General features: G+C 44.6%; 1 protein-coding gene across 2 annotated transcripts in view; it reads right to left on the reverse strand.

The window, feature by feature from the left end:
- The window catches only part of MED1 (mediator complex subunit 1), a 41,138-nt gene extending 17,355 nt beyond the window's left edge, over positions 1 to 23,783 (reverse strand). The window contains exons 1-11 of one of the 2 annotated variants that reach the window (XM_055130705.1): positions 23,568 to 23,783; positions 20,303 to 20,374; positions 18,509 to 18,615; positions 15,671 to 15,749; positions 11,317 to 11,371; positions 11,083 to 11,215; positions 10,387 to 10,415; positions 4,954 to 5,025; positions 3,828 to 3,902; positions 2,048 to 2,121; positions 1,240 to 1,329 (exon numbers count right to left, since the gene is read on the reverse strand). In XM_055130705.1, the coding sequence (XP_054986680.1) occupies positions 1,240 to 1,329; positions 2,048 to 2,121; positions 3,828 to 3,902; positions 4,954 to 5,025; positions 10,387 to 10,415; positions 11,083 to 11,215; positions 11,317 to 11,371; positions 15,671 to 15,749; positions 18,509 to 18,615; positions 20,303 to 20,374; positions 23,568 to 23,592 (811 nt within the window). In that variant the 5' untranslated portion in view covers positions 23,593 to 23,783. The remainder of the gene's footprint in view (positions 1 to 1,239; positions 1,330 to 2,047; positions 2,122 to 3,827; positions 3,903 to 4,953; positions 5,026 to 10,386; positions 10,416 to 11,082; positions 11,216 to 11,316; positions 11,372 to 15,670; positions 15,750 to 18,508; positions 18,616 to 20,302; positions 20,375 to 23,567) is intronic. The other variant, XM_004608729.3, reaches the window with a different exon arrangement.
- Between the last annotated feature and the right edge of the window lie 2,729 nt (positions 23,784 to 26,512).

Genomic DNA, 26,512 nt, shown 5'->3' on the forward strand with positions numbered 1-26,512 from the left:
GAAGATAGGGCACAGACTTTCACAGAGCCAACCCTGGTTGGATTCTGAGCCTCACCAGGAGTGACTCCTGAGTACAGAGCCAGAAGTGAGTCGTGAGCACTGATGGGTATAGCTGCCAGCTCCCCAAAGAATGTTAAAAAATATATATAGAGGGGGCTGGAGTGATAGCACAGCGGGTAGGGCGTTTGCCTTGCACGCGGCCAACCCGGGTTCGAATCCCAGCATCCCATATGGTCCCCTGAGCACCGCCAGGGGTAATTCCTGAGTGCAGAGCCAGGAGTAACCCCTGTGCATCGCCAGGTGTGACCCCCCCAAAAAAAAAAAATATATATATAGAATAATAATTATAGGAAATAATAACTGAATTACAAGGAAAACATGTATTATGCCATTCTCTTTATTATTTCAACATTATTAAACTACAAATAGAAAAGAAGAACATCATTACTGATTTAATAAGTTTAATAATTTCTTCACTGTGAAAAGTTAAGTTAGGGCTGGAATGATTAAGTACAGCAGGTAGGGTATTTGCCTTGCACACAACTGACCCAGGTTTGAGCCCCAGCATCCCATATGGTCCTAGAGCATCGCCAGGAGTGATTCCTGGGGACTGAGCCATCAGTAAGTTCTAGCACAGCTTGAATGTGGCCAAAGACAAACAAGGCTTATGTCTAAAGGAAATATATCAGTGATAATGTCCCTGCCTTGTAAGCACAATGCCAAGCAGTTTAGTCACTGGCACCATGCCATCGCACCATGCCCAGTGCAATCATGGTGAAACTGCTATTGGGGATTCTCTGGTATTACAATGGAGTGTGCCAATGCCTAGCACAGCATAACCAAGTGAGTGTGCAATGGAAACAAGTGTGTACACCATCCCTGCTCTCTGCTAAAAAGAAAAGGGAAGGGCTGAAGGATGGGTGTTGGAACACTGTATGAACAAAATCTAAGCTTTGTAAGGGTCTGTCTCACAGTGATTCAATCAAAAAAAAAAGTTTTAAAAGAAAAGGGGAGGGGGCTGGAGCGATAGCACAGCGGGTAGGGCGTTTGCCTTGCACGCGGCCAACCTGGGTTCGAATCCCAGCATCCCATATGGTCCCCTGAGCACCGCCAGGAGTAATTCCTGAGTGTAGAACCAGGAGTAACCCCTGTGCATCGCCGGGTGTGACCCAAAAAGAAAAAAAAAAAAGGGGGGGGGAGGGGGAAAAAATCTTTTAAATTAAGAAAAAACATACTTACCATTATTCTCATGCAAAATGATGGGAGATGTAGTTTTATCATCCAACAAGTCAGAAGGAGAGGCATAGTACTTCAAGTTCATTAAATGACCTATGAAAATCAGAACATACCTATATCAAAATAATTGCAAATTGAAAAATGTACACTTTCATAAGCCTATATATATGGATATATATGCATATATATGTAAACAGTTTCAGAGAAATGAGGGTAAGTGAAGTAGAGAATCTAATTTGGCAGCAGGGATATGAAAACTCCTACCAGTTCTCATATCAGTTTTTGAAACACAACATAAAGTAAAATATTGATCTTGGTGAAAACTATTTCCCCCTGCCCCCCAAAAAAACACAACAAACTCAGGTTACAGAGGTGTAGCTCAAAGATCTGAGTGCATGCATGCTTTGCAGCAGGAGGCCCAACTCAATTTCCAGCACTGCAAGGTCCCCTTGACGCTACTGAAGCAGGACACCTCAGCACAAAGCTAGGAGTGGCCCCATGAGCACCACTAAGTGTGGCACAAAAAAAAAAAGAAACTTATACATTTAAATTAAAACTGTGGTAGAGAAGAGCCAACACCTTAGAAATTACTCAAAAATATTTAAATGATGAGCTGGAGTGATACAAGGGTAAGGCACTAGCCTTGAGCACAGAGCCAGGAAAACTCTTGAGAACTTCTGGGTCTGGCCCAAACACACCACCCTTGTAAAAAAAATGCACAAATAACTGGCAGTTCTCAAACCAAAAGTGAAATTTTATGATATCTGTTAAATTTAGGTATTTTCCAAAATAAATGAATGGGATCACATACCACCACTTCTTGGACTGAGATAACCAACACTTCCATGAAGAATCTTATCCAAGGGACCAGCATTGGTTGCTTTCCTACAAGACAAATCATCTATGTTTGCTTTTGTGTAAGCCCCAAGTTACTAATGCAAAATGTGATAATAAATTCAGCCCATTTATCTTATAATAATTTACTCTTCCTCAAACTAAGCATGTAAGAATGTGTTTTACCTTCAAAGTAAGTATTATTTTCAAGTATGCACTTGTACATAATAAGGTAAATAAAAAATGCAAGATCATGGATGTGTGCGGCCATAAGTTCAATTTCTCAGCACGACACACATACAGAATGAATACAAAGAGGGTTTGAAAGAGATGGTATACAGGGTAGGTTATCTGGTTTGCACATGGCTGAATGGTTGGATTCCTAGCACCCCATATGGTCCCCTGAGCACCGCCAAGGCTAATTCTTGAGTGAAGAGCCAGTAATAACCACTGTGCATCACCAGTGTGACCCAAAAAACAAAAAACAAAAAACAAAACAAATTTACAAATAGGAGTTTGAGAGAGAAAGAGTGCTGAATGGGCTGAAAGCATGCACTGCATGCAGGAGGTAGGGGTTTGTTCTCAGGCACTACACAGTCCCCTAGCACCACCAGGAGTGAACACAGATACAGAACACAAAAACCAGGAATAGCCACTAGCACACCTAGTGTGGCTTTAAACATACACACATAAAGAAATGAAACAGTATAGTTGCGAAGCTGGCTCAAATGGGTGGTGAGCACGCCTGGCTTTCCTTACATGCAGCAGGCTCCAACATTGTTCCCCAGAACCATATGGCCAGGTCTACTCGATCAGCAGCCCTCACTCTCAAGGACTCCTGGGTAGGTCCCCTGGCCCTCAAAATCGCAAAAACACTATTATTAAATAGAAGGTCAAGTTTGACAAGTTTCTAAAACTATGAAGTACCAACTAACAACTTAGAGATACTGACAGTCAGAAAAAAAAAAAATGCACTCCTGGGACCAATGACAGTAAAGTGGGTAGAGCATTTGCTTTGCAAGCAGTGGACCTGGGTTTGATCACTGGCATCCCATATGGTCCCTTGACCACAGTCAGGAGTAATTCCTGAATGCAGAGCGCGGAGTAACCCATTGAGAATCACCAGGTGTGGACCAGACTGCCCCCTACCCTCTGCAATGCACTCATCATCTGAGAACTAAAAGTAGATAAGATATGTAACATAGGTAAAATATAGATCTTATTATAAACCTAGCACTGTAACACTGTCGCACTGTCATCCCACTGTTCATCGATTTGCTTGAGCGGGCACCAGTAATATCCCCATTGTGAGACTTGTTCACTGCTTTTGGCATATCGAATATATCATGGTTAGCTTGCCAGGTGCTGCCATGTGGGTGGGATACTCTCGGTAGCTTGCCAGGTTCTCTGAGAGGGATGGAGGAATTGAACCCGGGTATAATGTAAAATCTTAATAATATAAATCTATAATATAGATGTTTTAAGTAAGACACTAGGGTTAGAGAAATAATACAGCAAGTAGAGCACTTGGCTTCATGCAACTGACAGGGTTCAATCCCCAGAACCCTAAATGGTGCTCTAAACCCTTCCAGGAGTAAGCCCTGAGTACTGCCTGATGTGGCCTAAACTCCCCCAAAATAAAAATAAAATAAAATGAAATAAAATAGGGCTCTAGAAACTCCCAACACATACACCAAAATTAAAACCAAGGTATTCATAAGGCTCATATGGTATTGAGACTTTTGGTATCATCTTACCAATACATAACTGCCATTTTTGATAAGTCCTGTTCTAAAGACTGGAGAGCCAAGTACATTTTAGTCTTCAGTTTGCTAAAGAAAAAGAAAAAAAAAGTTAGAAAAAATATACATGCATATAAAAATACTGCTGTAAAAAGTCTAGAAAGCAAGATTTAGCACCGGAAAGATAGCTCGTAACATGCTGAGTGTGTTCTTTGCATGCAGATGTAGGTTTGAATCCAAAACTGCATGGTTCTCTGTGGACCACCAGGAGCACTCCTGGGAACCCTGGGATTGCCCAAGAGCACCTAAATAAAATATCTACCTAAATAAAATATTAACTTAAAATATAACCAGGGTTGAGGGCAGAGAGATAGGTCAGTGGGCAGGGCATTTGCCTTGCAGGCAGTTGACAATGGTTTGATTCCTGGCACTCCATATGGTTCCCTGAGCACCGCCAGGATTAATTCCTGAGCCAAGAGCCAGAAGGACCCGTGAGCATTGCCAGGTGTGGCCCAAAAACAAAAACATAAATAAAAATAAGCCAGTTATACAAGTTTTTCTTTTAGTCTAGAAACAGTATGTTGAAGACATCTTAAAGACAATAGTCTATATTTTAGCATTATAATCCACCATGAATACAGATATTAAGTCAGGTGCTGAAGAGATAGTAAAGAGAGGATGCTTGCCTTGCATGCAGCTGACCTGGGTTTGAGCTGACTAGGATTTGATTACTAGCATCCCATTGGACCCCAAGCACTGCCAGGAGTGACTCCTGAGTGTAGAATCAGGAGTAACCCCATAGCATTGCTCTGTGACCAAAATTAAAAAAAAAAAAATGAACATAAAAAAAGACAAGGTCATGGGTCAAAGAGACAGCACAAGGGCTGAAACGCGTGCTTCACACTCAGAAGGCCTGGTCTGATGCCCAGCACTTCATGATCCTTGAGAACTGCCTGAAGTGAAATCCAGCACCAAGCTGGAAGCAGCACCTGAGCTCTGCTGGGTGTGGCCCAAAATATATATTTTTTTTAAATCAGAAACTGAGTTATTGATTGCCTATATGAAGAGAAATTCAAAATGAAGACAGACAACTCGGCAAATTTCTAAAACAAAATTTTTAATAAATACTTAAAATACTTACTTGTCCCCTGGAAGGTTGTAAAGATTCACAAGTCCCTTAAGATGCTTAGAAAATTCATCAAAATTTTTTTCCCTGCAAGGAATTCAGGAAGAGGAAGGGAAAGGGAAGAAAAATAAAACATACAATTACCAATTACAATTTTTTTGGGGGGGGGGCACATCCCAAGGTACTTAGGGTTTACTTCTGGCTCTGCACTCAGGGATCACTCGTGGAGGGCCTGGGGGCACATATGGAATGCCAGGCAGTGAACTCCAGTTGCCCACTTGCAAGGCAAGCAGGCTACCTGCTATACTATCACTCGACCCCTACTACTAAATCTTAACAACAAAATCCCCAGATCACAACTATAAGAGCCTTCTATTTTGTTTTGGGTTAACACCCAGCAGTGTACAGGCCTTACTCCTGGCTCTGTGCTCAGATTATATGGGACGCCAAGGGATCAATCTAGGCTGACTGCATTAAGGCAAGCACTTGCCCAACGTACTATCTCTTCACCCTGAAACTAACTTTATTTTTTGTTGGTTTTGTTTTGGGTCACGTCTGGTGGTACTCAGTGATTATTCCTCGCTCTGTAGCCAGGAATCACTCCTGGAGGGCTCAGAGAACCAAATGGAATGTGGGGGACTGTCAAACTGGGTCAGCCACATGCAAGGCAAGTGCACTACTCACTGTACTATCATTCTGGCCCCAAGAAACCTAATTTTAATAATTTAATCTTCCCCTAACCCAAGTTTTCTAAAATCAATCAAAAGTAAAAAGATGAAATATTGGGGCTGGAGAGATAGCACAGCGGGTAGGGCGTTTGCCTTGCACGCAGCCGACCCGGGTTCAAATCCTAGCATCCCATATGGTCCCCTGAGCACGGCCAGGGGTAATTCCTGAGTGCAGAGCCAGGAGTAACCCCTGTGCATTGCCAGGTGTGACCCCAAAAAGCAAAAAAAAAAAAAAAAAAAAAGGATGAAATATTCCTCTTTGTTCTCTTTGTTTTGGGACCAAACCCAGTGATACTTGGTCCTTGCTCTTGGCTCTGCTCAAGAATCATACCTAGTGGGGCTCCAGGGATTATATGTGGTGCTGGCAGATCAAATCCAAGTTGGTCGCATTCAAAGCAAGTATCTTACCTACTGTACTATCTCTATATTCCTGTGAGGAGGGTTCTAATAAGCAGTTCCATTTTTCCAATGGAAGATAGGAAAAAAAAGAAAAAACCTGACATTGGATAGAGAAACAGTACGGGGATTATGGTGTATGTGGCTGACCCAGATTTAATCCTTAAGGGTTGGAGTGATAGTACTGTGGCTAGGGTGCCTGCCTTGCTTGTGGTCAAGCCAGGTTTGATTCCTGGCATCCCACATGGTCATCAAGCACTGCTGGGAGTAATTTCTGAGTGCAGAGCCAGAAGCGACCCCTGAGCATCAGATGTTATGACCCAAAAACATTAAAAAATAAGATAGATTTAGTCTCTGGAGCACCACCGGAAGTGACCCTTGAACACAGACCTAAGAGTATCCCAAAATTTACCAGCAAGTGTGAACTCCCCACCTTAAAGAACACCTAACAATTCATATGTACTTTCAGAATTGAAATCTGAATTTTTGTTTGGTTTGGTTTTCTTTTCAGGTGGGAGGCTCGAGCCACACCCATGTGAATAGCAAGCACCTTCCATGCTGTACCATCTTTCCAGCCCCATGAGACCTGATACAAATAACTTCCCTGGGGTCAGACACACAGTACAGGAGGAGATAAGGTATTTGACATACATGCAGCACAACCTGATTTAGATTCCTGGCACCACATGTGGTTCCCAAACACCACCAGGTATCAGCTCTGAGCAAAGAGCCAGGAATAGCCCCTGAGCATTGCCAGTGGGATCCCCCAAGCTCCACCAAGGGGGGGGGAGGTGCGGAATTCCCATATTTCTTAATATAGAAGTGAGATAACTGGATGTTATGACATCCTCATCCCCACCAAAAATACAGTCATCAAAGCCCCTTTGGATTGGAATGTAACAAAAGCAAACTAATTAAATGACAGAACAATTGAATAACTATGGTAAAGCAAGGCATAATAGGGTAGGGCTAGAGATAGTGCAGGGGTCTTGCATGTGGCTGACCCCCCCTCGCCCCCCCCCCCCCCCCCCCCCCCGCAATCTCTGGCATCATTGTTGATTCCCCAAGCACCTTCAGAGGTCACGACTGAGTAGAGTCAGGAAGAGGCCCTGATACTCTGGGTATGACCCAAAAGCACAGAAGAAAACAAAATTGACAGAAGAGGGGAATTTTTTTTTTTTTGGATCACACCCGGCTATGCACTGGGGTTACTCCTGGCTCATGCACACAGAAATTACTCCTGACAGTGCTCTGGGGACCATATGGGATGCTGGGATTCAAACCTGGGTTGGCTGCGTGCAAGACAAATGCCCCACCCACTGTGCTATATAGCTCCAGGCCCAAAGAGGGAAAAATATGGGAAGCCCTAGAGCAAAGAAGGTAAATATCATGAAGGAAAGTCACATATACCAAAATATCCCTATGTCGCGGCCAGCCCTATGAGAGTGAAACCTCCACCATGACATCTGGCTCCGAGAATTTCAATAGTTAGTCATGGATTTTCAGTTAGGGTAGGCTTTTATGAGCTTAGATATCTAAGGGCTTGAGAAATGGCTTAATAAGCTAAGTGCATAAATACATCAGATAAAGATAATATTCTGTGAGGTTTCCATTCTAAGCATGCTTACAAATAAACTTAAGAACATCATCGGTGGCCAGAGAGGTAGTATGTACAGGTAGTATGCCTTGCAGACCACTAACCCCAAGGTGAATTCCCTGCCACCACATATGGTACCCTGAGCACTGTCAAAGAGTACTTCTGACCACAGATCTAGGAATAGACAGAGTACCAGAGGGTGGGTGGCCCCAAATGTCCCCAGTTTTATGTTTTGTACCTCACAGGATTCCTAAGACTAAATCATCAGTTTTCAATCAAGAGTGATAGGGGCAGGGGGAACTGGAGCAATAGCACAGCGGATAGGGCATTTGCTTGCACACGGCTAATCTGGGTTTGATTCCCAGCATCCCATACAGTCCTGAGAGCAGAGCCAGGAGTAACCCTTGTGTATCTCCGGGTATGACACAAAAATAAAATAAAATAAAATAAATAAATAAAAAGAGTGATTTGGGGACAAGAGCGATAACATAGTGATTAAGGTTCTTGCATTGCACTGGCTGGTCTGGGATTAATCCATGGCACCCCATAAGGTCACCTGAGCCCGTCAGGAGTGATCCCTGAGCACAAAGTCAAGAGTAAGCCCTGAGCACAGCAGTGCATGGCCAAACCCCCAGAGGATGAAAACAATGTCCTGCAGGGCTGGGAGACATTACAGCTGGGAGGAAACTTGCCTTGCATGCAGCCAACCTGAGTTTGATCCCCAACACCCCAGATAGTTCCCTAAAGACCCTAGGAATGATCCTTGAGTGCAGAGCCAGTGGTGAGGCTTGAATACCAATGGGTATGCTCCCCCTCCCCCACCCTGGCCAAAAAATATAGACCAATATCTGGAGATACGTTTAGATTGGCCTGGAGGGGCTGGAGTGATAGCACAGCAGGTTGGGCATTTGCCTTGCACGCGGCCGACCCAGGTTCGAATCCCAGCATCCCATATGGTCCCCTGAGCAACCACCAGGAGTAATTCCTGAGTGTAGAACCAGGAGTAACCCCTGTGCATCGCCGGGTGTGACCCAAAAAGAAAAAAAAAAATTAGGTAGATTGGGCTGGAGCAATAGCACAGCGGGTAGGGCGTTTGCCTTGCAGCAGCGGACCAGGATTCGATTCCTCCTTCCCTCTCGGAGAGCCCGGGAAGCTACTGAGAGTATCGCGCGCTCACAGCAGAGCCTGGCAAGCTACCTGTGGCATATTCAATATGCCAAAAACAGTAACAGTCTCACAATGGAGACGTTACTGGTGCCCGCTTTAGCAAATTGATGAACAACAGAATGACAGTGCTACTGTGCTATGCTTAGATTTTCAAAGATAAGAAATGTTAAATATCCCGTAATGCAACAGGGAACCCTCTAAATATCCTGTAATGGAACAGGGAACCCTTAGGGCAAACGATTTTCTTTTCCTTTCTTTTCTCTTTTTTGGATTTGGGGCAAGACCCAGCAATACTTAGAGATTACTCCTGGCTCTGCACTCAGGAATCATGACTGGTGGTGCTCAAGGAACCATAAGGGATGCTGGGAATCAAACCCATGTCAGCCATGTGCAAGGAAAGCACTTTACTCACTGTACTATCTCTCCGGCTCCTAAGACAAAGAATTTTCAATCCAAATGGTCAGTACTGCCAAGATTAAGAATACAGCATAGGGGGCTGGAGTGATAGCACAGCGGGTAGGGCGTTAGCCTTGCACGCGGCCAACCCGGGTTCGAATCCCAGCATCCCATATGGTCACCTGAGCACTGCCAAGGGTAATTCTTGAGTGCATGAGCCAGGAATGACCCCTGTGCATTGCCAGGTGTGACCCAAAAAGCAAAAAAAAAAAAAAAAAAAGAATAGAGCATAGATAAAGTAGGGGCCAGAGCAACAGTATAGTGGGTAGGGCGTTTGCCTTGTGTAGGGCGTGGTCAGCCCAGTTTTGATTCCCAGCATCCTAAACGGTCCTCAAGACTGCCAGTGATAACTGAGTGCAGAGTCAGGAGTAAGCCCTCAGCACTGCTGGGCATGATTCAAAAAACACTTTAAAAAAAAAAAGAAAACACAAATCAAACAATGGAGCTGGAAACATAGTACAGAGAGTAGGGTACTTGCCTTACACACAGCTGACCCAAATTCAACCCCCAGCACCTCAAATGATCCCCCAATCCTGCCAGAATTGATTCCTGAGCACAAAGCCAAAATTAAGCCCTGAGCATGGCCAGGTGTGGCCCTAAAACAACAACAAACTATCAAGCAAGTGAGGCTGGAGACATGAGCTCAACAGTCTGGAGCACATGCTCAATGTGGAGGAAGCCAAGGTTTGATCCCCAGTACCATATGGTTCCCGAAAATTGCCAAGAATTCCTAATGAGGAATCTTGGGTACTGCCAAGTGTGACCCAAAAACAATAAATAAATGTGAACAAGTACAGGTTCTGAAAGCATCTAACCTAAGAAAATAAAACTGCGGGGCAGGAGTGACAGTACAATATGTGGGCACTTAACCTTACCTGGATTGGATCCCCAGCATCCCATATGGTCCCCCGAGCCCCAGTAGGAGTGATCCCTAAGCTCAAAGCCAGGAGTAACCCCTGAGCACTTCTAGATGAGGCCCCAAAACAAAAGAAAAAGCAAAGAAAGCTTTCATCAGGAATCAACCTTCTGACCAGCCTCTCAAAACCTTACTAGAAAGACACGACTACCTGCCAATATCAAGAAATAGAAATGTTGTTGGCTTACCTTAGCTGTTGTACCAGTTCTGGACAGCTCTGAAATTAAAGAAATTAAGTTAAAACTTTAAACTATTTTAAGACCTTTAAACACATTATTTTTATTAATAAGTACATGCTTTGTGACAAATATTAAAGCCATAGAAGGTCCTTAATTTAAAAAAAATTCTTCCTACTTAGTAATCCATTGGGTTGGGGTAGGGAAATTAAAAATCAAAATACATAAATGCTTAAAAGGGAATAGCTTCAGTAGCTTGTTTAAAACATTAGGACCTTTTCTTTGCCATCGTTGGACTCCAAATGTCTGGTTACACACATTCATCATCTCTATTAAGGACTTTTCAGAGACATTATCTAGTTACAAGATGACCTGTCCTTAACCAAAAGTTCTTTGTGACAGGAAATTTAAGGTATTTTATCTCTATCCTCATTGCCTATAATACAATTGCGGCTCATGTTTGTTGATATGAAATGGAAAGGGTTTCTCTAATGTTTCCACATGTCAAAGCCTTTGGATGATGTCAAGATGGACCCATGTCATTCAAAATTCATCATTCTACTGCTACTGATGTAACTCATCACATCATCTCTACAGTGGCTCATGAAAAAACCTATACCCCAGCTGTTTCAAACCCCAACATCTCATTTTAAACCAGTGTCCTTAAGTTAACCCCACAGATTCCAGTGAAATATCAACAACACATACCACAGGATTCTCCCCATGGTGAGCCACTTTTACATCACAAAGCTGTCCTGCAGGATCTAACTGCACTTCCACATAGAACATATCTGACGTGATGTAACATTCAGTGCCACTGGCACTGAGATGAGAGCCCAGTCTAGCAGGAACAAATCAAAACAAAAATTAATAGAAGACACAAATAAAGCCACCCAAGTCAACACTAAATAAAATATTTTAGCCTACCAACACAATACTTACCCATTCTGCCTGGCTATAGATTCCAAACGGTCAGTCATTGCTGGTAAAGATGTTACTATAAAAGTGTAAAACAGGGAAATCACAAAGGATGTTCCAAATTTTGTTCTTCAAAGACAGAAACACCTTGAGGAATATAGCCATACTTCCAACATGACAAACACTTGGTGCTGGAGAAACAGCACAGGAGGGAAGGCAGCTGCATATGCTGCAATCCTGGTTTGAATCCCCAGAACCACAAATGGTCCCCAAATACCACCAGGGGTCACTCCTGAGCACAGAGCCAGGAATAGTGCCTGAGAAGCACTGGGTGTGCACCCCTTTCAAAAAACACTTTCAACAGTTCAAATTCTTATAATTTACAGACTTCATTGGTAAGGCTTAGTTGTAGCCTAGATCACTGTATCACTGTCATCACGTTGCTCATCAATTTGCTTGAGTGGGCATCAGTAATGTCTCCATTGTGAGACTCGTTACTGTTTTTGGCATATCAAATAAGCCACGGGTAGCCAGGCTCTCGGCTGCTTACCGGCTCTCCAAGAGGGATGGAGGAATCGAACCCGGGTCAGTCGTGTGCAAGGCAAACACCCTACCCTCTGGGCTATCGCTCCAGTGTGGCCTAGATAGTATTTAGGCCAACAACAACAAAAACCTATATGGGGGTAGGGTGTCAGAGAGACAGTACAGTGGATAAAGTACCAGCCTTTCACAGGCCAACTCTGATCTGATCCCCAGTCCCCCTTATGGTTCCCCTGCCCAGCCAGCAGTGGGCCCTGAGCATCTCTGGGTGTGACCCAAAACAAAAAACAAAATGAAAGAAAAACATTATTTGATAGTCCAGGAATATGCCTCAAGTAGAAAAACACATACCTAGCATATGTCAAACCCATGTTCCATATGTGGCATCACAATCACATCCCCCAGCTGCAGCGCTGAAAGATGCAGTCCTGAAAGCGTCCAGCCACCAAACTGTCACACCCACACACTGGGCCAATCATCACCAGGAGAAACCCCAAATCTCCCTAGCACCAGAGGGGATTGCCCCCATAACAAACACAAAACCGGGACTAGAGAGAATACAGAGGGTAGGGCACTTGCCTTGCATACAGCCAACCCAGGTTCAATCCTCAATACCCCATATGGTGTCACCTGTGCCCACCAGGAGTGATCCCTGAGTCCAGAACCAGGAGTAACCCTAAACATTGCTAAGTATGGGCCCCCTCCCCCTGCAAAAAAAAAAAAAGAACACACACATAAAACTAGGGCCAGAGAGATAGTACGGTGGATAGGGTGCTTACCTTCCACACAGCACACTGGCACACCGCTTCAATTCCCAGCACCCAGTGCCCCAAGCCTACCAGGAATAATCCCTGAACAGAGTCAAGGAGTAAACACTCACTGGGTGTGGCCCAACACCCATTCCCACCCACCCCCAAAACAAACAAAACATAAAACTAAGAGGGCCAAGAAGATAACTCAAAGGCAAATGAGCAACTTTGAGGGCAGGTTGCCCAGGTTTAATCCCTGGCAAATCATTGTCCACTAAGCACTTCTGGAAGTAACCCCCCCAAACACACACACACACACACACACACACACACACACACACACACACACACACACACACACAGCATGCACAAGCAATGTAATGTGCTGGGAGTAGCCCTTGAGTACTACTGGCGTGTCACAAAAATAAAGTCAAATGAGAAAAAAATGATTTAAAAGAATTACTAGGGGCTGGAGCGATAGCACAGCAGATAGGGCGTCTGCCTTGTACAAGGCCGACCCAGGTTCGATCCTCGGCATCCCATACGGTCCCCCGAGTACCACCAGAAGTAATTCTTGAGTACAGAGCCAGGAGTAACCCCTGAGTATCGCTGGGTGTGACCCAACATAGCAAAAAAATATATATATAAATATATATATATATATATATATATATGTTACAGTGATACCAAGTGAGCAATACAATCAGAAAAGATCCAAGTACCACAATTAAATGACTATGACCCCTGAGCTAGGGAGATAGCTTACAGGGCTAATTGTGTTCGCTTGAAATAAAAATAGCCTGGGTTTGATCCTTAGCATGGTCCTCCATGCATCACCAGGAGTAACCCTTAAGCATTGTGCCAGGAATAGTTCACGTGCTATAATTGGTAACTCAATCATTAAAACAATAACAGAGGTTAGAAGGGGGAAAAGCGTATCAGACCTCTCTCCTCTCCCTTTTGGATCAAGTAAATCAATGCTCATTGTTCACGATATAATTATTGACAAGAGGGCTGCAGAGAAGGAGAAAGGAGCTTGCTTTGCATATGGCCAATCCCAGTTTGACCAGTGGTGTTATGCCAGGAATGATCCCTCAGTACAGAGTACTGCTAAGTTTGGCCCCAAAACCAAAATAGCACATCAAAACAAAACACACACACAGAGTAAAATGTTTCTGGGCTGGAGAGACAGAACACAGAGGTTAGGGAGCTTGCTTTGCATGGGGTCAATCACTGTTTGATGCCCAAACACTGCCAGGAGTAGGTCCTGAGCACCACTAGGTGTGGCCCAAACTCCTTGGACTCCCCCCAGAAAAGTTTCAGGGCTAGGGAGAGCATTGTGCCAAGAATATTTCACATTCTGTAACTGATAACTCAATCATTGAAAAAAATAACAGAGAGGTTAGAAGGGGGGGAGAACGTATTAGACCTCTCTCCTCTCCCTTTTGGAACAAGTAAATCAATGCTCATTGTTCACGATATAATTACTGACAAGAGGGCTGAGCTCAAGGGCTAAGCTCACACTTTGCATGTAGGAGTTCCAGATTTGATATCCAACATGGTTATCACGGTCCCCTGAACAGACAGGAGTCATCACTAAGCACCATTAGGTTTGGACCAAAAAAATAATTCTTTTTGAAGTACCAATAAAGAAATAATCTACAGGGGCTGGAGCAATAGCACAGCTGGTAGGGCATTTGCCTTGCATGCGGTTGAGCCAGATTCAATTCCTAGCATCCCATATGGTCCCCCGAGCACTGCCAGGATTAATTCTTGAGTACAGAGCCAGGAATGGCCCCTGTGCATCGCCAGGTGTGACCCAAAAAGAAAAAAAAAAAAATCTGCATTCCAGAATGAAAACAAAGCAATACCCCATATAAAAATTTGGCTATCTCAAATTTATGTGTCTTCCATAAGTGAAAAATAGCTTTTCTTAAATGGGAGGCTTTAAGAAATCAGCACAGTCAGAAAAATAGCTCATATTCCCCAACTCTAGCACTGCCAGGTGTGACCCTGACCACCTGGCACAACCACACAACTGGCCAAGCATCACCAGGAGCAGTCCCAAATCCCCTAAGCACCAGGGTATGTGTTCCACATAAGAAACAGATAAGGGGACTAGAGTGATAGCACAGCGGGTAGGGCGTTTGCCTTGCACGCGGCTGACCCGGGTTCAATTCCCAGCATCCCATATGGTCCCCCGAGCACAGCCAGGAGTAATTTCTGAGTGCATGAGCCAGGAGTGACCCCTGTGCATCGCCGGGTGTGACCCAAAAACAAAAAACAAAAAAACAAACAAAAAAAAAAAGAAACAGATAAATAAGGGCCAGAAAGATAGCTCAAAGGCAACTGAGCAATTTTGTGTTCAGGAGGCTTGGATTTAATCCCTGGCACTGCATGGTCCCCAGGGCACTGTCAGGAGTGATCCCTAAACACTGGATGAAGAACAGACAGACTCTGAGAACTGCTAGATATGGCCACTTACAAAAATTGAAAGTCACAATATTTAAAAGATGCTTCCAGGGGCTGGAGTGATAGTACAGGATAGGGCATTTGCCCTGCACGTGGCCACCCGGGTTCGTGGCCACCCGGGTTCGATTCCCAGCATCCCATATGGTCCCCCCGAGCACTACCGGGAGTAATTCCTGAGTGCAAAGCCAGGAGTAACCCCTATGCATTGCCGGGTGTGACCCAAAAAGGAAAAAAAAAAAGATGCTTCCAGGGGCTATAGAGACAGTACAGTGGGCAAGTGCGCCTGCCTGCAAGCACTGATTGAGGTCTGACTCCCAGCACCCCACGTGGTCCCCTGAGCGCAGAACCAGGACTAAACTTTGAGCACTACCAGGTATAGACTAAAAAAATGGAAGTAGGGTCCAGAGTGGTAGTACAGGAGGTAGGGCACTCGCTGTGCAGGCAGTAACCTGAGTTCAATATTCAACATCCCAGGTTCCATATTCAGCATCCCATATGGTCCTCCCAGCCCTGCCAGGAGTGATCCCAAGTTTCAGAGCCAGGATAAAGTCCTAAGTTTGTTTGGTCCCCAAAACAAACAAACAAAAACCCAAAAGTAAATTAAAATGTTTACAAACCTTTGAGAGCTTTCTGCAGTGTCTCCAAACAGCTGACCAAATGCTGGTGCCCTCCAGAACTCATCACAACCCTCTTTTCCTGTATTAAGAGGAAAGGATTTAAGACAAAAATTCACCAATCCCACAGTGATTCAAATAATCCTATGCATTATCCTAGCAGTAATTCTTTTTCTTTTTGGTTCAGCTTTTTGGGTCACACCTGGCGATGCTCAGGGGTTACTCCTGGCTCTGCACTCAAGAATTACTCCTGGCAGTGCTGAGGAAGGGCCATGTGGGATGCTAGGGATTGAACCCAGGTGAGCTGTCTGCATGGCAAGTGCCCTACCCATTGTACTAACACTCCAGCCCCTCCTAGTGATAATTTTTTTTTTTTTTTGGCTTTTTGAGTCATACCCGGTGATGCACAGGGGTTACTTCTGACTCGTGCACTCAGGAATTGCCCCTGGCGGTGCTCAGGGGACCATACATATGGGAACTTGGGTTGGCTGCGTGCAATGCAAACACCCTACCTGCTATGCTATTGCTCTAGCCCTTCTCTTAAGGACAATTTTTATATTTCATATTGTCTATATTCAATACAAAGTCTGTAACATACTGTGCCTATTTCAAAGAACAATATATATATACACACACACACACACACACACACAGATCCTTTGTATGAGTGGGGGTGAAAAGGTATTCACATATCTAAAATAACCCCCAGAAAAGAAAAATCAGAACCAAAATCCATCAACATCACCCAAGGCCGAGGCTGGAGAGAAGTTAAGGTGTTTATCTTGCCCACGCCAACCAGGCTTCAATCCTCAGCACCACATATGGTCCCCCATGCAATGCCAGGAAGTTACTTCCTGAGCACTGACACAGCCCAATCGCCAAAAGATCACCCACTATGTCATTATATACACCCTAAGATTTAGGCAGTTAAGTGAGGTGGCTTAAGAGATTTCATGATTCTTGGGGCAGGAAGGATAGTACAGTGGGCAGAGTGTTTTGCCTTGCACGCAGCCAAACCAGGTTCAATCCCTTTCATCCCATATGGTCCCCTGTGCACCGCCAGCAGTAATTCCTAAGTGCAGAGTCAGGAGTAACCTTTGAGCATCACCAAGTATGACCCCCAAACAAAAACAAAACAAAACAAAATAGAGCAAAAAGGCCAGAAAGAGAGCTCAGTAGGCTGAGTCCACACTTTGCATGCTGCAGGCCCAGTTTCATACCAGCAATGAGCCCCGAGCACCACCAAATGTGAACCCAAGCACCAAGCTGGAAGTAGTCCCTGAACACTGCCAGATGTGGTTTACATTGGGGGAAAAAAAAAAGGAAAGAATTATAAGGTAGTGATATATTTCTCAGTGACACAGACAGTCCATATTTCACACATTTACAAAGTTTTAGATTCCCCAGTATCAAAAATAACAAAACAAAACAAAAAATACACTGGCACTAAGAATTTAGCTCAGCAGCTTGGCACTAGCACTGCACTGCTCATGTGTCCCCAAAAACAAACATCAGGAAGGATACTGGGAAATAGCTCACAAGACAGTAGTGCATGCGTTACATGCTAGAGAACCAGGTTCAAACTCCAGCATCACAAGGTCCTCTGAGCATCATCAAGAGGACCACAAAGAGTAAGACAGGAGTAGTTTTACAGCAATATAACCAAAAATCTGGGTTTGGGCAAGAGTGATAGTACAGCTGGTAGATGTTTGCCTTGCATGTGACCGACCTGGGTTTGATCCCCAGCATCCCATAAATCCTCAGAGCAAAACCAGGAGTAACCCATAAGTATCACCAGGTGTGACCCCAAATATTAAAAACAACAACAAAAACCTGGGTTTGGGCTGGAGTGATAGCACAGCGGGTAGGGCGTTTGCCTTGCACGTGGCCGACCTGGGTTTGATTCCCAGCATCCCATATATTCCCCTGAGCACCGCCAGGGGTAATTCCTGGGTGCCGAGCCAGGAATAATCCCAGTGCAGGGGCTGGAGCAATAGCACAGCGGGTAGGGCGTTTGCCTTGCACGCGACCGACCCGGGTTCTAATCCCAGCATCCCATATGGTCCCCTGAACACTGCCAGGGGTAATTCCTGAGTGAAGAGCCAGGAGTAACCCCTGTGCATCGCCTGGTGTGACCCCAAAACAAACAAACAAACAAAAAATCCCAGTGCATCTCCAGGTGTGACCCAAAAAAAAAAAAAAAAACCCAAACCTGGGTTTGATACCAGCACCCCATATAGCCCCCTGAGCCCCACCAGGAACAATGCCTGAGCAGAAAGGAGCCAGGAGCAAGTCCTTAGCACCGGTGGATATGAGCACCGCCAAACAAACAAAACCCAGAGTAAAGGACTGGGGGGAAATGATAAATCAAGGCGCTTGACAGGAAGTGAAAATTAAATGTTTCTGATCAGCCTGTCCTGTGTCTCTCATGTGTGTTTCTTCACATCATTGCCTAAAGTGTAGTATAACTCATGATTGAGATACCTTTATAAACATACCTCCTCCTTTGATTATTAAATTTGACAGCCACAATGTACTCAGATGTTTTATGAACACAAGATATAGTAACCAGTGTGAAATGTCCACAAGGGGGCACAAGAGGGAGGAACAAAAAGGTAATCTAGAGGAAACACAGGGTTAGAGCAGAGGGTCTTGGGTACTTTGGTGGTAATGGAATGTCATAACTTTCTATGTGTATACCATAAATGCTAACGCTGTTTTAATCATGTTACCTAAACTACAATAAAAAATTGAATCATTTTTTAAAGGGAAGTTCACACTAAAATAAAATAAAATAATGAACTAAGCACAGTATTTTTACCCACAAACTACAATCCTCACCATGACTTGACGCACAAGCTTAATGGTTTCACTCCAGGGTCTATTTTGGTTAAATTTTGCATGGAGCCTTTCCAAGAGAGAACTCATCTTACTCAGCTTTTCCGACTCTATGATTGAAAAAAAAAAGCATTAGTAACTTCTACAATGATCCACCAATTTCTTCCCCTCCTCCCTCCCCCCTTTAGTTTTTGATTTTGGGCCACACCTAGCTGCTCAGAGATTACTCCTAGCTCAGTGCTCAGACATCACTACTGGAAAGCTCAGAGAATAAGGAAGACATGAGCTTTAAGGAATAGTACCCGGGTCAACAGCATGCAAGGCAAGGGCCCTACCTCTCTCTCTCTGGCCCTCTGCTACTTTTTCTTACAAAGGAAACCCTCAAACTTTATCCTGGTAAGAATTCAATATTTTTCATTGGGGTCAGAGTGGAGAGCAGAGTCGGGAGGGAACTTGCCTTGCAGGCAGCCTACCCGGGTTTGAATCCCAGTATTCCATTTGGTACCCCAAGCCCACCAGGAGTTGTCCCTAAGTGCAGAGTTAGGAGTAAGCCATGAGTACTGCCAGGTGTGGTTTCCTCCCCACCCCCAATTTTATTTTTCATTATCACTTTTTTTTTTGCTTTTTGGGTCTGCAGTCAGGAATTACCCCTGCCAGTGCTCAGGAGACCATATGGGATACTGGGAATCAAATCCGGGTTGACCACATCAAGGCAAACGTCCTATCCGCTGTGCTATTGCTCCAGGCCCCCATTATCACTTATTTTAAAACATACAGAAAAAGGTAAGAGATGGCTCAATGAGCTAGGCACATGCTTGGATGAAGAATGCCAGCACTGGGCTGGAGCGACAGCACAGCGGGTAGGGCGTTTGCCTTGCACACGGCCGAACTGAGTTCGATTCCCAGCATCCCATATGGTCCCCTGAGCACCGCCAGGGGCAGAGCCAGGAGTAACCCTTGTGCATCGCCAGGTGTGACCCAAAAAGCAAAAAAAAAAAAAAAAAAAAAAAAAAGAATGTCAGCACCATGTATAGTTCTGAGCACCACCATGAACACCATGTGCACTGCCAAATGTGTGTCATTCACCCACAAAAACATACAAATAATTAAATTTTCTGTCACTTTTCCAGTGCCAGAGATGAAACCCAGAATATCCCTCATGCAGAATGAGAATTCCATTACTAAGCTACATTTTGGCCCTTTTATCTTTTTTCTCCCCCAAAAGAGTTATCTTTTGGTCTGGAGAGATAGTATAGCCAATAAAGCATTTGTCCTGCACACGGTGGACCTGAGTTTGATCCCCGGCACCAGCAGAGCCAGTAGTAAGCCCTGAGTCGCTGGGTGTGGCCACAAAACAAAACAAAACAAAAAAATAATTTGTTTTGGGGAGTTAGAGAGAGAGTACAGTGAGTAGGGTGCTTGCCTTGCATGCCACCAATACTAGTTCAAATCCCTAGTACCCACAACCCTCACTAGGAGTGATATCTGAACACAAAGCCAGGATTAAGTCCAAAGCACAGCCCTGTGGGCTAAAAGCAAAAAGGGGGAGAGAGGTACTGCTTTAGATTCAAACTTTCAATAAGAACTGAAAAAAAACAAAAAACAAAAAACCAAGGAGATAGTTCAAAGGGCTAGAGTTTTGCAAGAAGGCAGCCCACGTTCAATTCCCAACACTACAAGGTCACACAAACAACCTATGAGCACAAAAGACAACCGAAAAGTATTATATTTCAGGATGAGTGTAATTTAATGACAAAATTATTTTACAAGGGGCTATACAATGGGTAGAGCGCTTGCCTTGCATGTAGCAGGTCCAGGTTTGATCCCCAGCACCCCATATGGTCCCCAGAGCACCGCCAGGAGTAATTCCTGAATGAAGAGCCAGAAGTTACCCCTGAGCATCACTGGGTGTGGTTCAAAAACAAATAAAATTATTTCATGAAACACATAAAATCTTTTGCAGGATACATATGTAAAAGGATTCACTAAAACATCACCTTACTAAAGTTTGTTGGGTGTCATGAAAATGCTGGCTTTTAAACTTTGTTTTTGCAAATCACTTGCCTTGCTATATGACTGACCCAGGTTCAATCCTCACCCCACCCAGGAGTGATTCCTGAGTGCAGAGTCAGGAGTAAACCCTTAGCACTGCTGGATGAGGCACAGAAACAAAAACTTTTAAAGAGGTCCATTCATAATATTATGAAAAAAATAGGTTCTGGGGCTAGGGAGATAACAGCTCAACAGGCTTAACACATGCTTTGCTTGGAGAGCCCTGGGTTTTGTCCCAAGGGGACCACAGGAAAGTGTCCAGCCTGAAGTCATTAGCAGCCCTCAGTGGAACATGGTGTGGCCAATAAAAAATAAATAAATAAAGGGTCCAGGGGCTGGGACACTTGCCTTGCACACAGCTGACTTGGGTCCGATCTCAACATCCCAACTGGAGCACTGTCAGGAGTGATCCCTGAGCACAGAGCCAGCAGCAAGCCCTGGTCATGTGGCCCCAAAACAAACAATAATAAAGGGGCAACAGAGATCATATAGGGGTTAAAGCTCTTGTTTTGCATCCCACCTGCTAACTCTGGTTCAAATTCCCAGGACCACATGTGGTCCCCTGAGGAGTGCCAGTGGTCACTCTTGAACAGAGCTAGGAATAACCCTTGAGCACCACCAGATGTGACCCGGAAAACAAGTAAGAACACTGATAACACAAAAACACACAAAATACCAGTTATAAGAGGGTGATGGAATTAACTATCAAAGAAAATTAGATATATTTTTAATTTATTTACTTAGGAGCCACATCCTGTGATGCTCAATTCTGGGGCTACTCCAGCTTGGTAATGCGAGTTCCTACTGGTGGTGTTCAGACAAACCATGCTTTGCTGGAGACTGAACCTAAGACTTCCAAATGCAGTCTGCACTCCAGGTCTTTGAGCTATCTTTGAGAAAGCTTTCAGAAACAAATTAAGATTGATAGTCAGAGGAAATTCATAGTAAGCTGCAGAGACCTTACATAAAAAGTAACATTGACACTGGCATAGAAACGTTTACAGAGAGCCTGGGAGGTAGTAGAGCAGGGAAGGCTCTTGCTTGTATGTGCTGAACCACTAGGTTTGATCCCTGGCACAACATATAGTCCCCAGAGCCCTATCACGAGCAATTTCTGAGCATAGAGTCAAAAATAAGTACCACAGGATGTAGTCCAAAGAAAAAAATGTGGGGGGTAGGGTTGGGGGCAAGAGTAACAGAAAGTAACAGAGTAACAGAAACTTCACTGAAGCAGTGAAGTTTTTCAGTGTCCTTAAGTAGGAAGCCAAGGATCAAACTCAGGACCTCAGATATGCACTCTACTCCTGAGTCACATCTCCTGCCCAAAGCGATGAAATCTTTTACATCAAAATTCAAACTCCTGGGGCCAGAGAGATAGTACATCTGATATTTGCTTTGCTTTGCATAAGGTGGATGCATATGATCTCCTTAAGCATACCTAAGCACAGCTGGGTGTGGTCCCAAATGAAATTTAAAACAAAATTCAGTCTCCTTCCTCCAATACCCTCAGCTTCTGGAAAACTGGTTTAGACTCAGCTTATAGACCTAGACAGTCGGCAGAAATGTTTGGGGTTTTTTAATTAAAGAAATGTTTTTTTGGGGGCCTGGAGCAATAGCACAGCGGGTAGGGAGTCTGCCTTGTATGCAGCTGACCCAGGTTCAATTCCCAGCATCCCATATGGTCCACTGAGCACCGCCAGGGGTAATTCCTGAGTGCAGAGCCAGGAGTAACCCCTGTGCACTGCCGGGTGTGACCCAAAAAGAAAAAAAAAAAGAAATGTTTTTGGGTCAGACCCATCTGTGCTCCTGGCTCTTCACTCTGGGATCACTCCTGGCTAGGGCTGGGGGGAGGGGCAGACCCATATGGTGAGAAGCTGACCAGCCCTATGCATTGCAAGCGCCATACCCACTATATTATACTTCTGGCCCCAGGTATTTTTACTCTTAAGACTGTACTGCCCTACGGATACAGCAGTAAGCAATAAAAAATACTGTATCAAGTTTCTCTGACAGTCAATCCTCTGCACATTTCTTCTCTATTAAAAACACCCTACCAACACTTCTTCAGGAAGTCTAATGACCAATATATTACACTGGTCCTCAGATCCAATACTTTTTGAGCAGCTATTACGAGCTTGGGTCTAAACAATAATGACTATGGCAAGGCCTCTGATCTACAACGCTTAAGAGAAGATAATAATACAGTTAGCTATATCAATAAAAATATGTCCAAAATACGAGGAAATATTTAAAATGTTAACTTCAGAGATCTTAGGTTGTACAAAAATGTTGGTTTTGTTTTGGGGGTTTGTTTTCAGGCCACACCCAGCGGAACTCAGGGTTTAGTCCAGGTTGGTGCTTGAGGATGAAACCTGGCAGTGATGGCAGACGACATGTCAAGGGACGAGACACAGGCCTCCTGCATGGAAAGTGTGCGCTCCTGCCCTCTGAGTCAACGTGTAGGCCCCAGAAATATTAATTTCCACTTGTTCCATGCTAAGCCAAACTTTGGAAGCATGACATTTGCCGCGTTTTTAAAATATACGACTGCGCAAGATCTGAACAACAAGACATTCTAAGGACTCAGAGGCTTTTAATATCACAAGGAACTGATCTTTTCATTCATGCCAGCATTATCGTCCAGTATACAGCTCTGCACCATTGTTTTTTTGTCATCATCCAGACCTCTACTCTGAACAAGGTTGTACGGCTTTTACATTCATTCCCCGTCCCCTGTCACTTTAGACTAAAACTGCCCCAGAGGTCGACATGATTGCCCCTAAACAAGAAACCTTCAAAGAAGTTGGAGGCCCCATCACCCCAAAGCCGAAGCTCTCCATCACCGGGGAAGGCTCAGTTACAATCTAGAACTAACACATATCCCGCCCCCTGGACTCTGAGTCGCCGCGAGAGTGGCCGCGGCGGAGGCATCAACCCCCCAAATCCACTCCCAGATTGGCTCCCCTACCAACTGTGTCCCGCCCCTTGGTTTCCCCCTCGAGTCACTCACCCTCGGTTTCCCCCTGAGCCTTCATCCTGGCGGTGGGGAGGGCCTGAGTCCTACGCAAAAGGATAAGCCCTTCCCCACCTCTAATGGGGGAGATACTTCGGGCTCCCGGGATGTAGGGCACCAGCTGTACCCCCTCTTCCCGGGAAGGCTCAGTCTGTAGTCCCCGGCGGCAAGAAGAGAAGGGTGCTCCCGGCCGCCGCCATCTTCCCCAACGGAACTTCCCAAAGATCGCGAGGTTTACCGTGAACCTGCGAGAGAAAGAAAAGGGCACCAAGTATCGCGGGGAAAGCAGGTTATTGAAGGTCTTCTCGCGAGATTGTTAAGACGCTTCTTTCCCTTAAATGTCGGTTTTGTGGCGCTCCGACCTTCCGCGATTTTCTGTTTTGGTGTTTAACCGGTTCTCAAATTATGGTCGTAGCGTTTTAACCTGAAAATGTATTAGCGTGAGAAACAGTCTGTGCTCAAGATTATACACTTGGGGCTGGAGGATAGTACAGCGGATCGGGTATTTGCGTTGCACGCGGCATCCTTTGGCGGTCCCCTGAGCCCGCCAAGACCCTTGAGCCCAGTGCCAGAAATAACCCCTGACCGTTGCCGGTGTGACCCCAAAACAACACCCCCCCACACACACAAAAAAAATGCTATTAGCTTTTTGCCGCCCTACATTTCAATACTATACTGAACAATTAATTACCATGTCCTTGTTTGGGGTTTATTTTTGTTTGTTTGGGGAGGATCCACATGGGGCATTGCTCAGGGCTACTCAACTGAAAGACTTGGTGCCTGGGATAAAATAAGAGCCGGCTACTTCCAATGTAAGCAACTTAACTCAGGGTTGTATCTTAACGGTCCCTCCACTTTTAAAACCATTTATTATTTTTTTTCTTTTTTGTTTGGGAGCCATACCTGGTCATGTGCTCAAAGTGTACCTACCTCTGGCTCTGACCTCTGGTCATTCCTGGCAGGCTCCCGGCCTATATGTGGTGCCAGGGATTGAACTGGTTTGGCCTTATGCAAGTATGCCCTACCTGTTGTACTATCACTCTGACCCTCCTTTTCAAAAAAATTTCTGACATAGGGGCTGGAGAGATAGCACAGCGGGTAGGGCCGTTTGCCTTGCACGCGGCCGACCCGGGTTCAAATCCCAGCATCCCATATGGTCCCCTGAGCACAGCCAGGGGTAATTCCTGAGTGCAGAGCCAAGAGTAACCCCTGTGCATCGCCAGGTGTGACCCAAAAAGCAAAAAAACAAACAAAAAATTTCTGACATAATTATTAATCACCTGCAATATTTTTTTAAGATCTGAAGTTTGGGGATAAAAGCGAATTTGTTGCCAACTGTTTGAGTCCCCAAAGTGTCCGCCTGTTTTTCATTTGTTTTTTGTTTTGGGGTCACACCCGGCATGCTCAGGGGTTACTCCTGACTCCGCACTCAGGAATTACTCCTTGCTGTGCAGGGGAAATCATGTAGGATGCCAGGGATCCAACACGGTCCGCCTGGTGCAAGGCAAACACCCTACCTAATGTAGTGTCGCTCTGCCCATATTTACTTATTTATTTATCTTTGTGGTATATATTTATATAGTGGTAGTGAGAACAAGTAGTATAGCTTACATTACACAAGACATAAGGAATGTGTAGTAAAAACTCATATTTGAGTAAGTCCTAACAAACAGAAATCTAAACAATGCTGACAAGGTTTTGAACTCTGGAACTGATGAATCTGGCTGAATATAATAGGGCTAGCATTGCCAAAGAGGCAAATGCTGGTTCAATCAATCCTTGGCACCACCTGGTTCCAGGTGAAGCTAGCTAAGAATGGGTCACCCCCAAACTCTCTGCACAATCAGGTGGTCCCAAAACCCAACAATCAATTCCTGCTTTTTTTTTAATAATTAAGGTTTTTTTTTAAGTTCTTTTATGATTTTTTTTAACCACACCTGCTGGTGTTCTATACTGTTTGTGTTCAAACCTAAGTCTTCCATATGCAAAACGTGCACCCAGCCATTGGCACTATCTCTCCTATCCAAAGGCTATTTGTGGTTTTTTGCTTTTGGGGGTTTGTTCTCTGGCAGTTTTGCTTTTGGGTCACACCTAGCTCTGCATTCAAGAATCACACCTGGCAGTGCTCAGGGGACCCTATGGGATTGAGCCTGGGTCAGCTACATGTAAGGCAAGTGCCTTACCCACTATACTATCTCTCTGGCCCCCAGACTATTTGTTTTTTATAATCTTTTCTTTCAATACACATCCTAAGTTGACCACTGACAAGTTGAAATTTGCCTAATTTACTGCAAGAGCATGAATAAGTGTATCTCTACTACACTGGGTGAAAACCCAGTTCCACTGCCACTCTTGGGCCAAATAAGAGACATGGTCATCAGTTGAACTTTATTGGCCACCACTTATCTAATTGGAGAAAAGTGAACTTATCTCCTCAAAACAACCAGCTTATTTTCCAGGTCCCAAGAAGAGGGTTTAAAGAGAAAGAATAGAAAACAAAAGGTCTGAAGAGAAGAGGGACATATTCTTTCTCAACACATTCTTTCCTTTTCTTTTATTTCTTTTTTGAGGGGGCACCATACCCAGTTGTGCTCAGGACTTACTCCTGGCTCTGCGCAGGGCTCCCTCCTGGCTGTGCTTGGGGACCGTATGAGGTGCCTAGGGATCAGAAGTCAGAGAATGCATGGAATAAAGTATTTGCCTCACTTGAAGCTAAGCCTGGTTTGATCCCTGACACCCTATTTGGTGAATACCACCAGGAGTGACCTCTGTACCCAGAGCCAGACCTTGAGCACTGCTAGATTTGGCCCAAAACCAAAACAAACTAAATCAAACTAAGAACAACAAAAAATTATATTCAAGTCTCTGGGATGGGTTGGAAGTGGTAAAGTACATGTCTTCCATGCACTGCAATAGGCCCTGGTTTGGATCCGTGTCCCCCC

The sequence above is a fragment of the Sorex araneus genome, chromosome 3 (assembly GCF_027595985.1).
Source record: "Sorex araneus isolate mSorAra2 chromosome 3, mSorAra2.pri, whole genome shotgun sequence".
NCBI classification, from domain to species: Eukaryota; Metazoa; Chordata; class Mammalia; order Eulipotyphla; family Soricidae; genus Sorex; species Sorex araneus.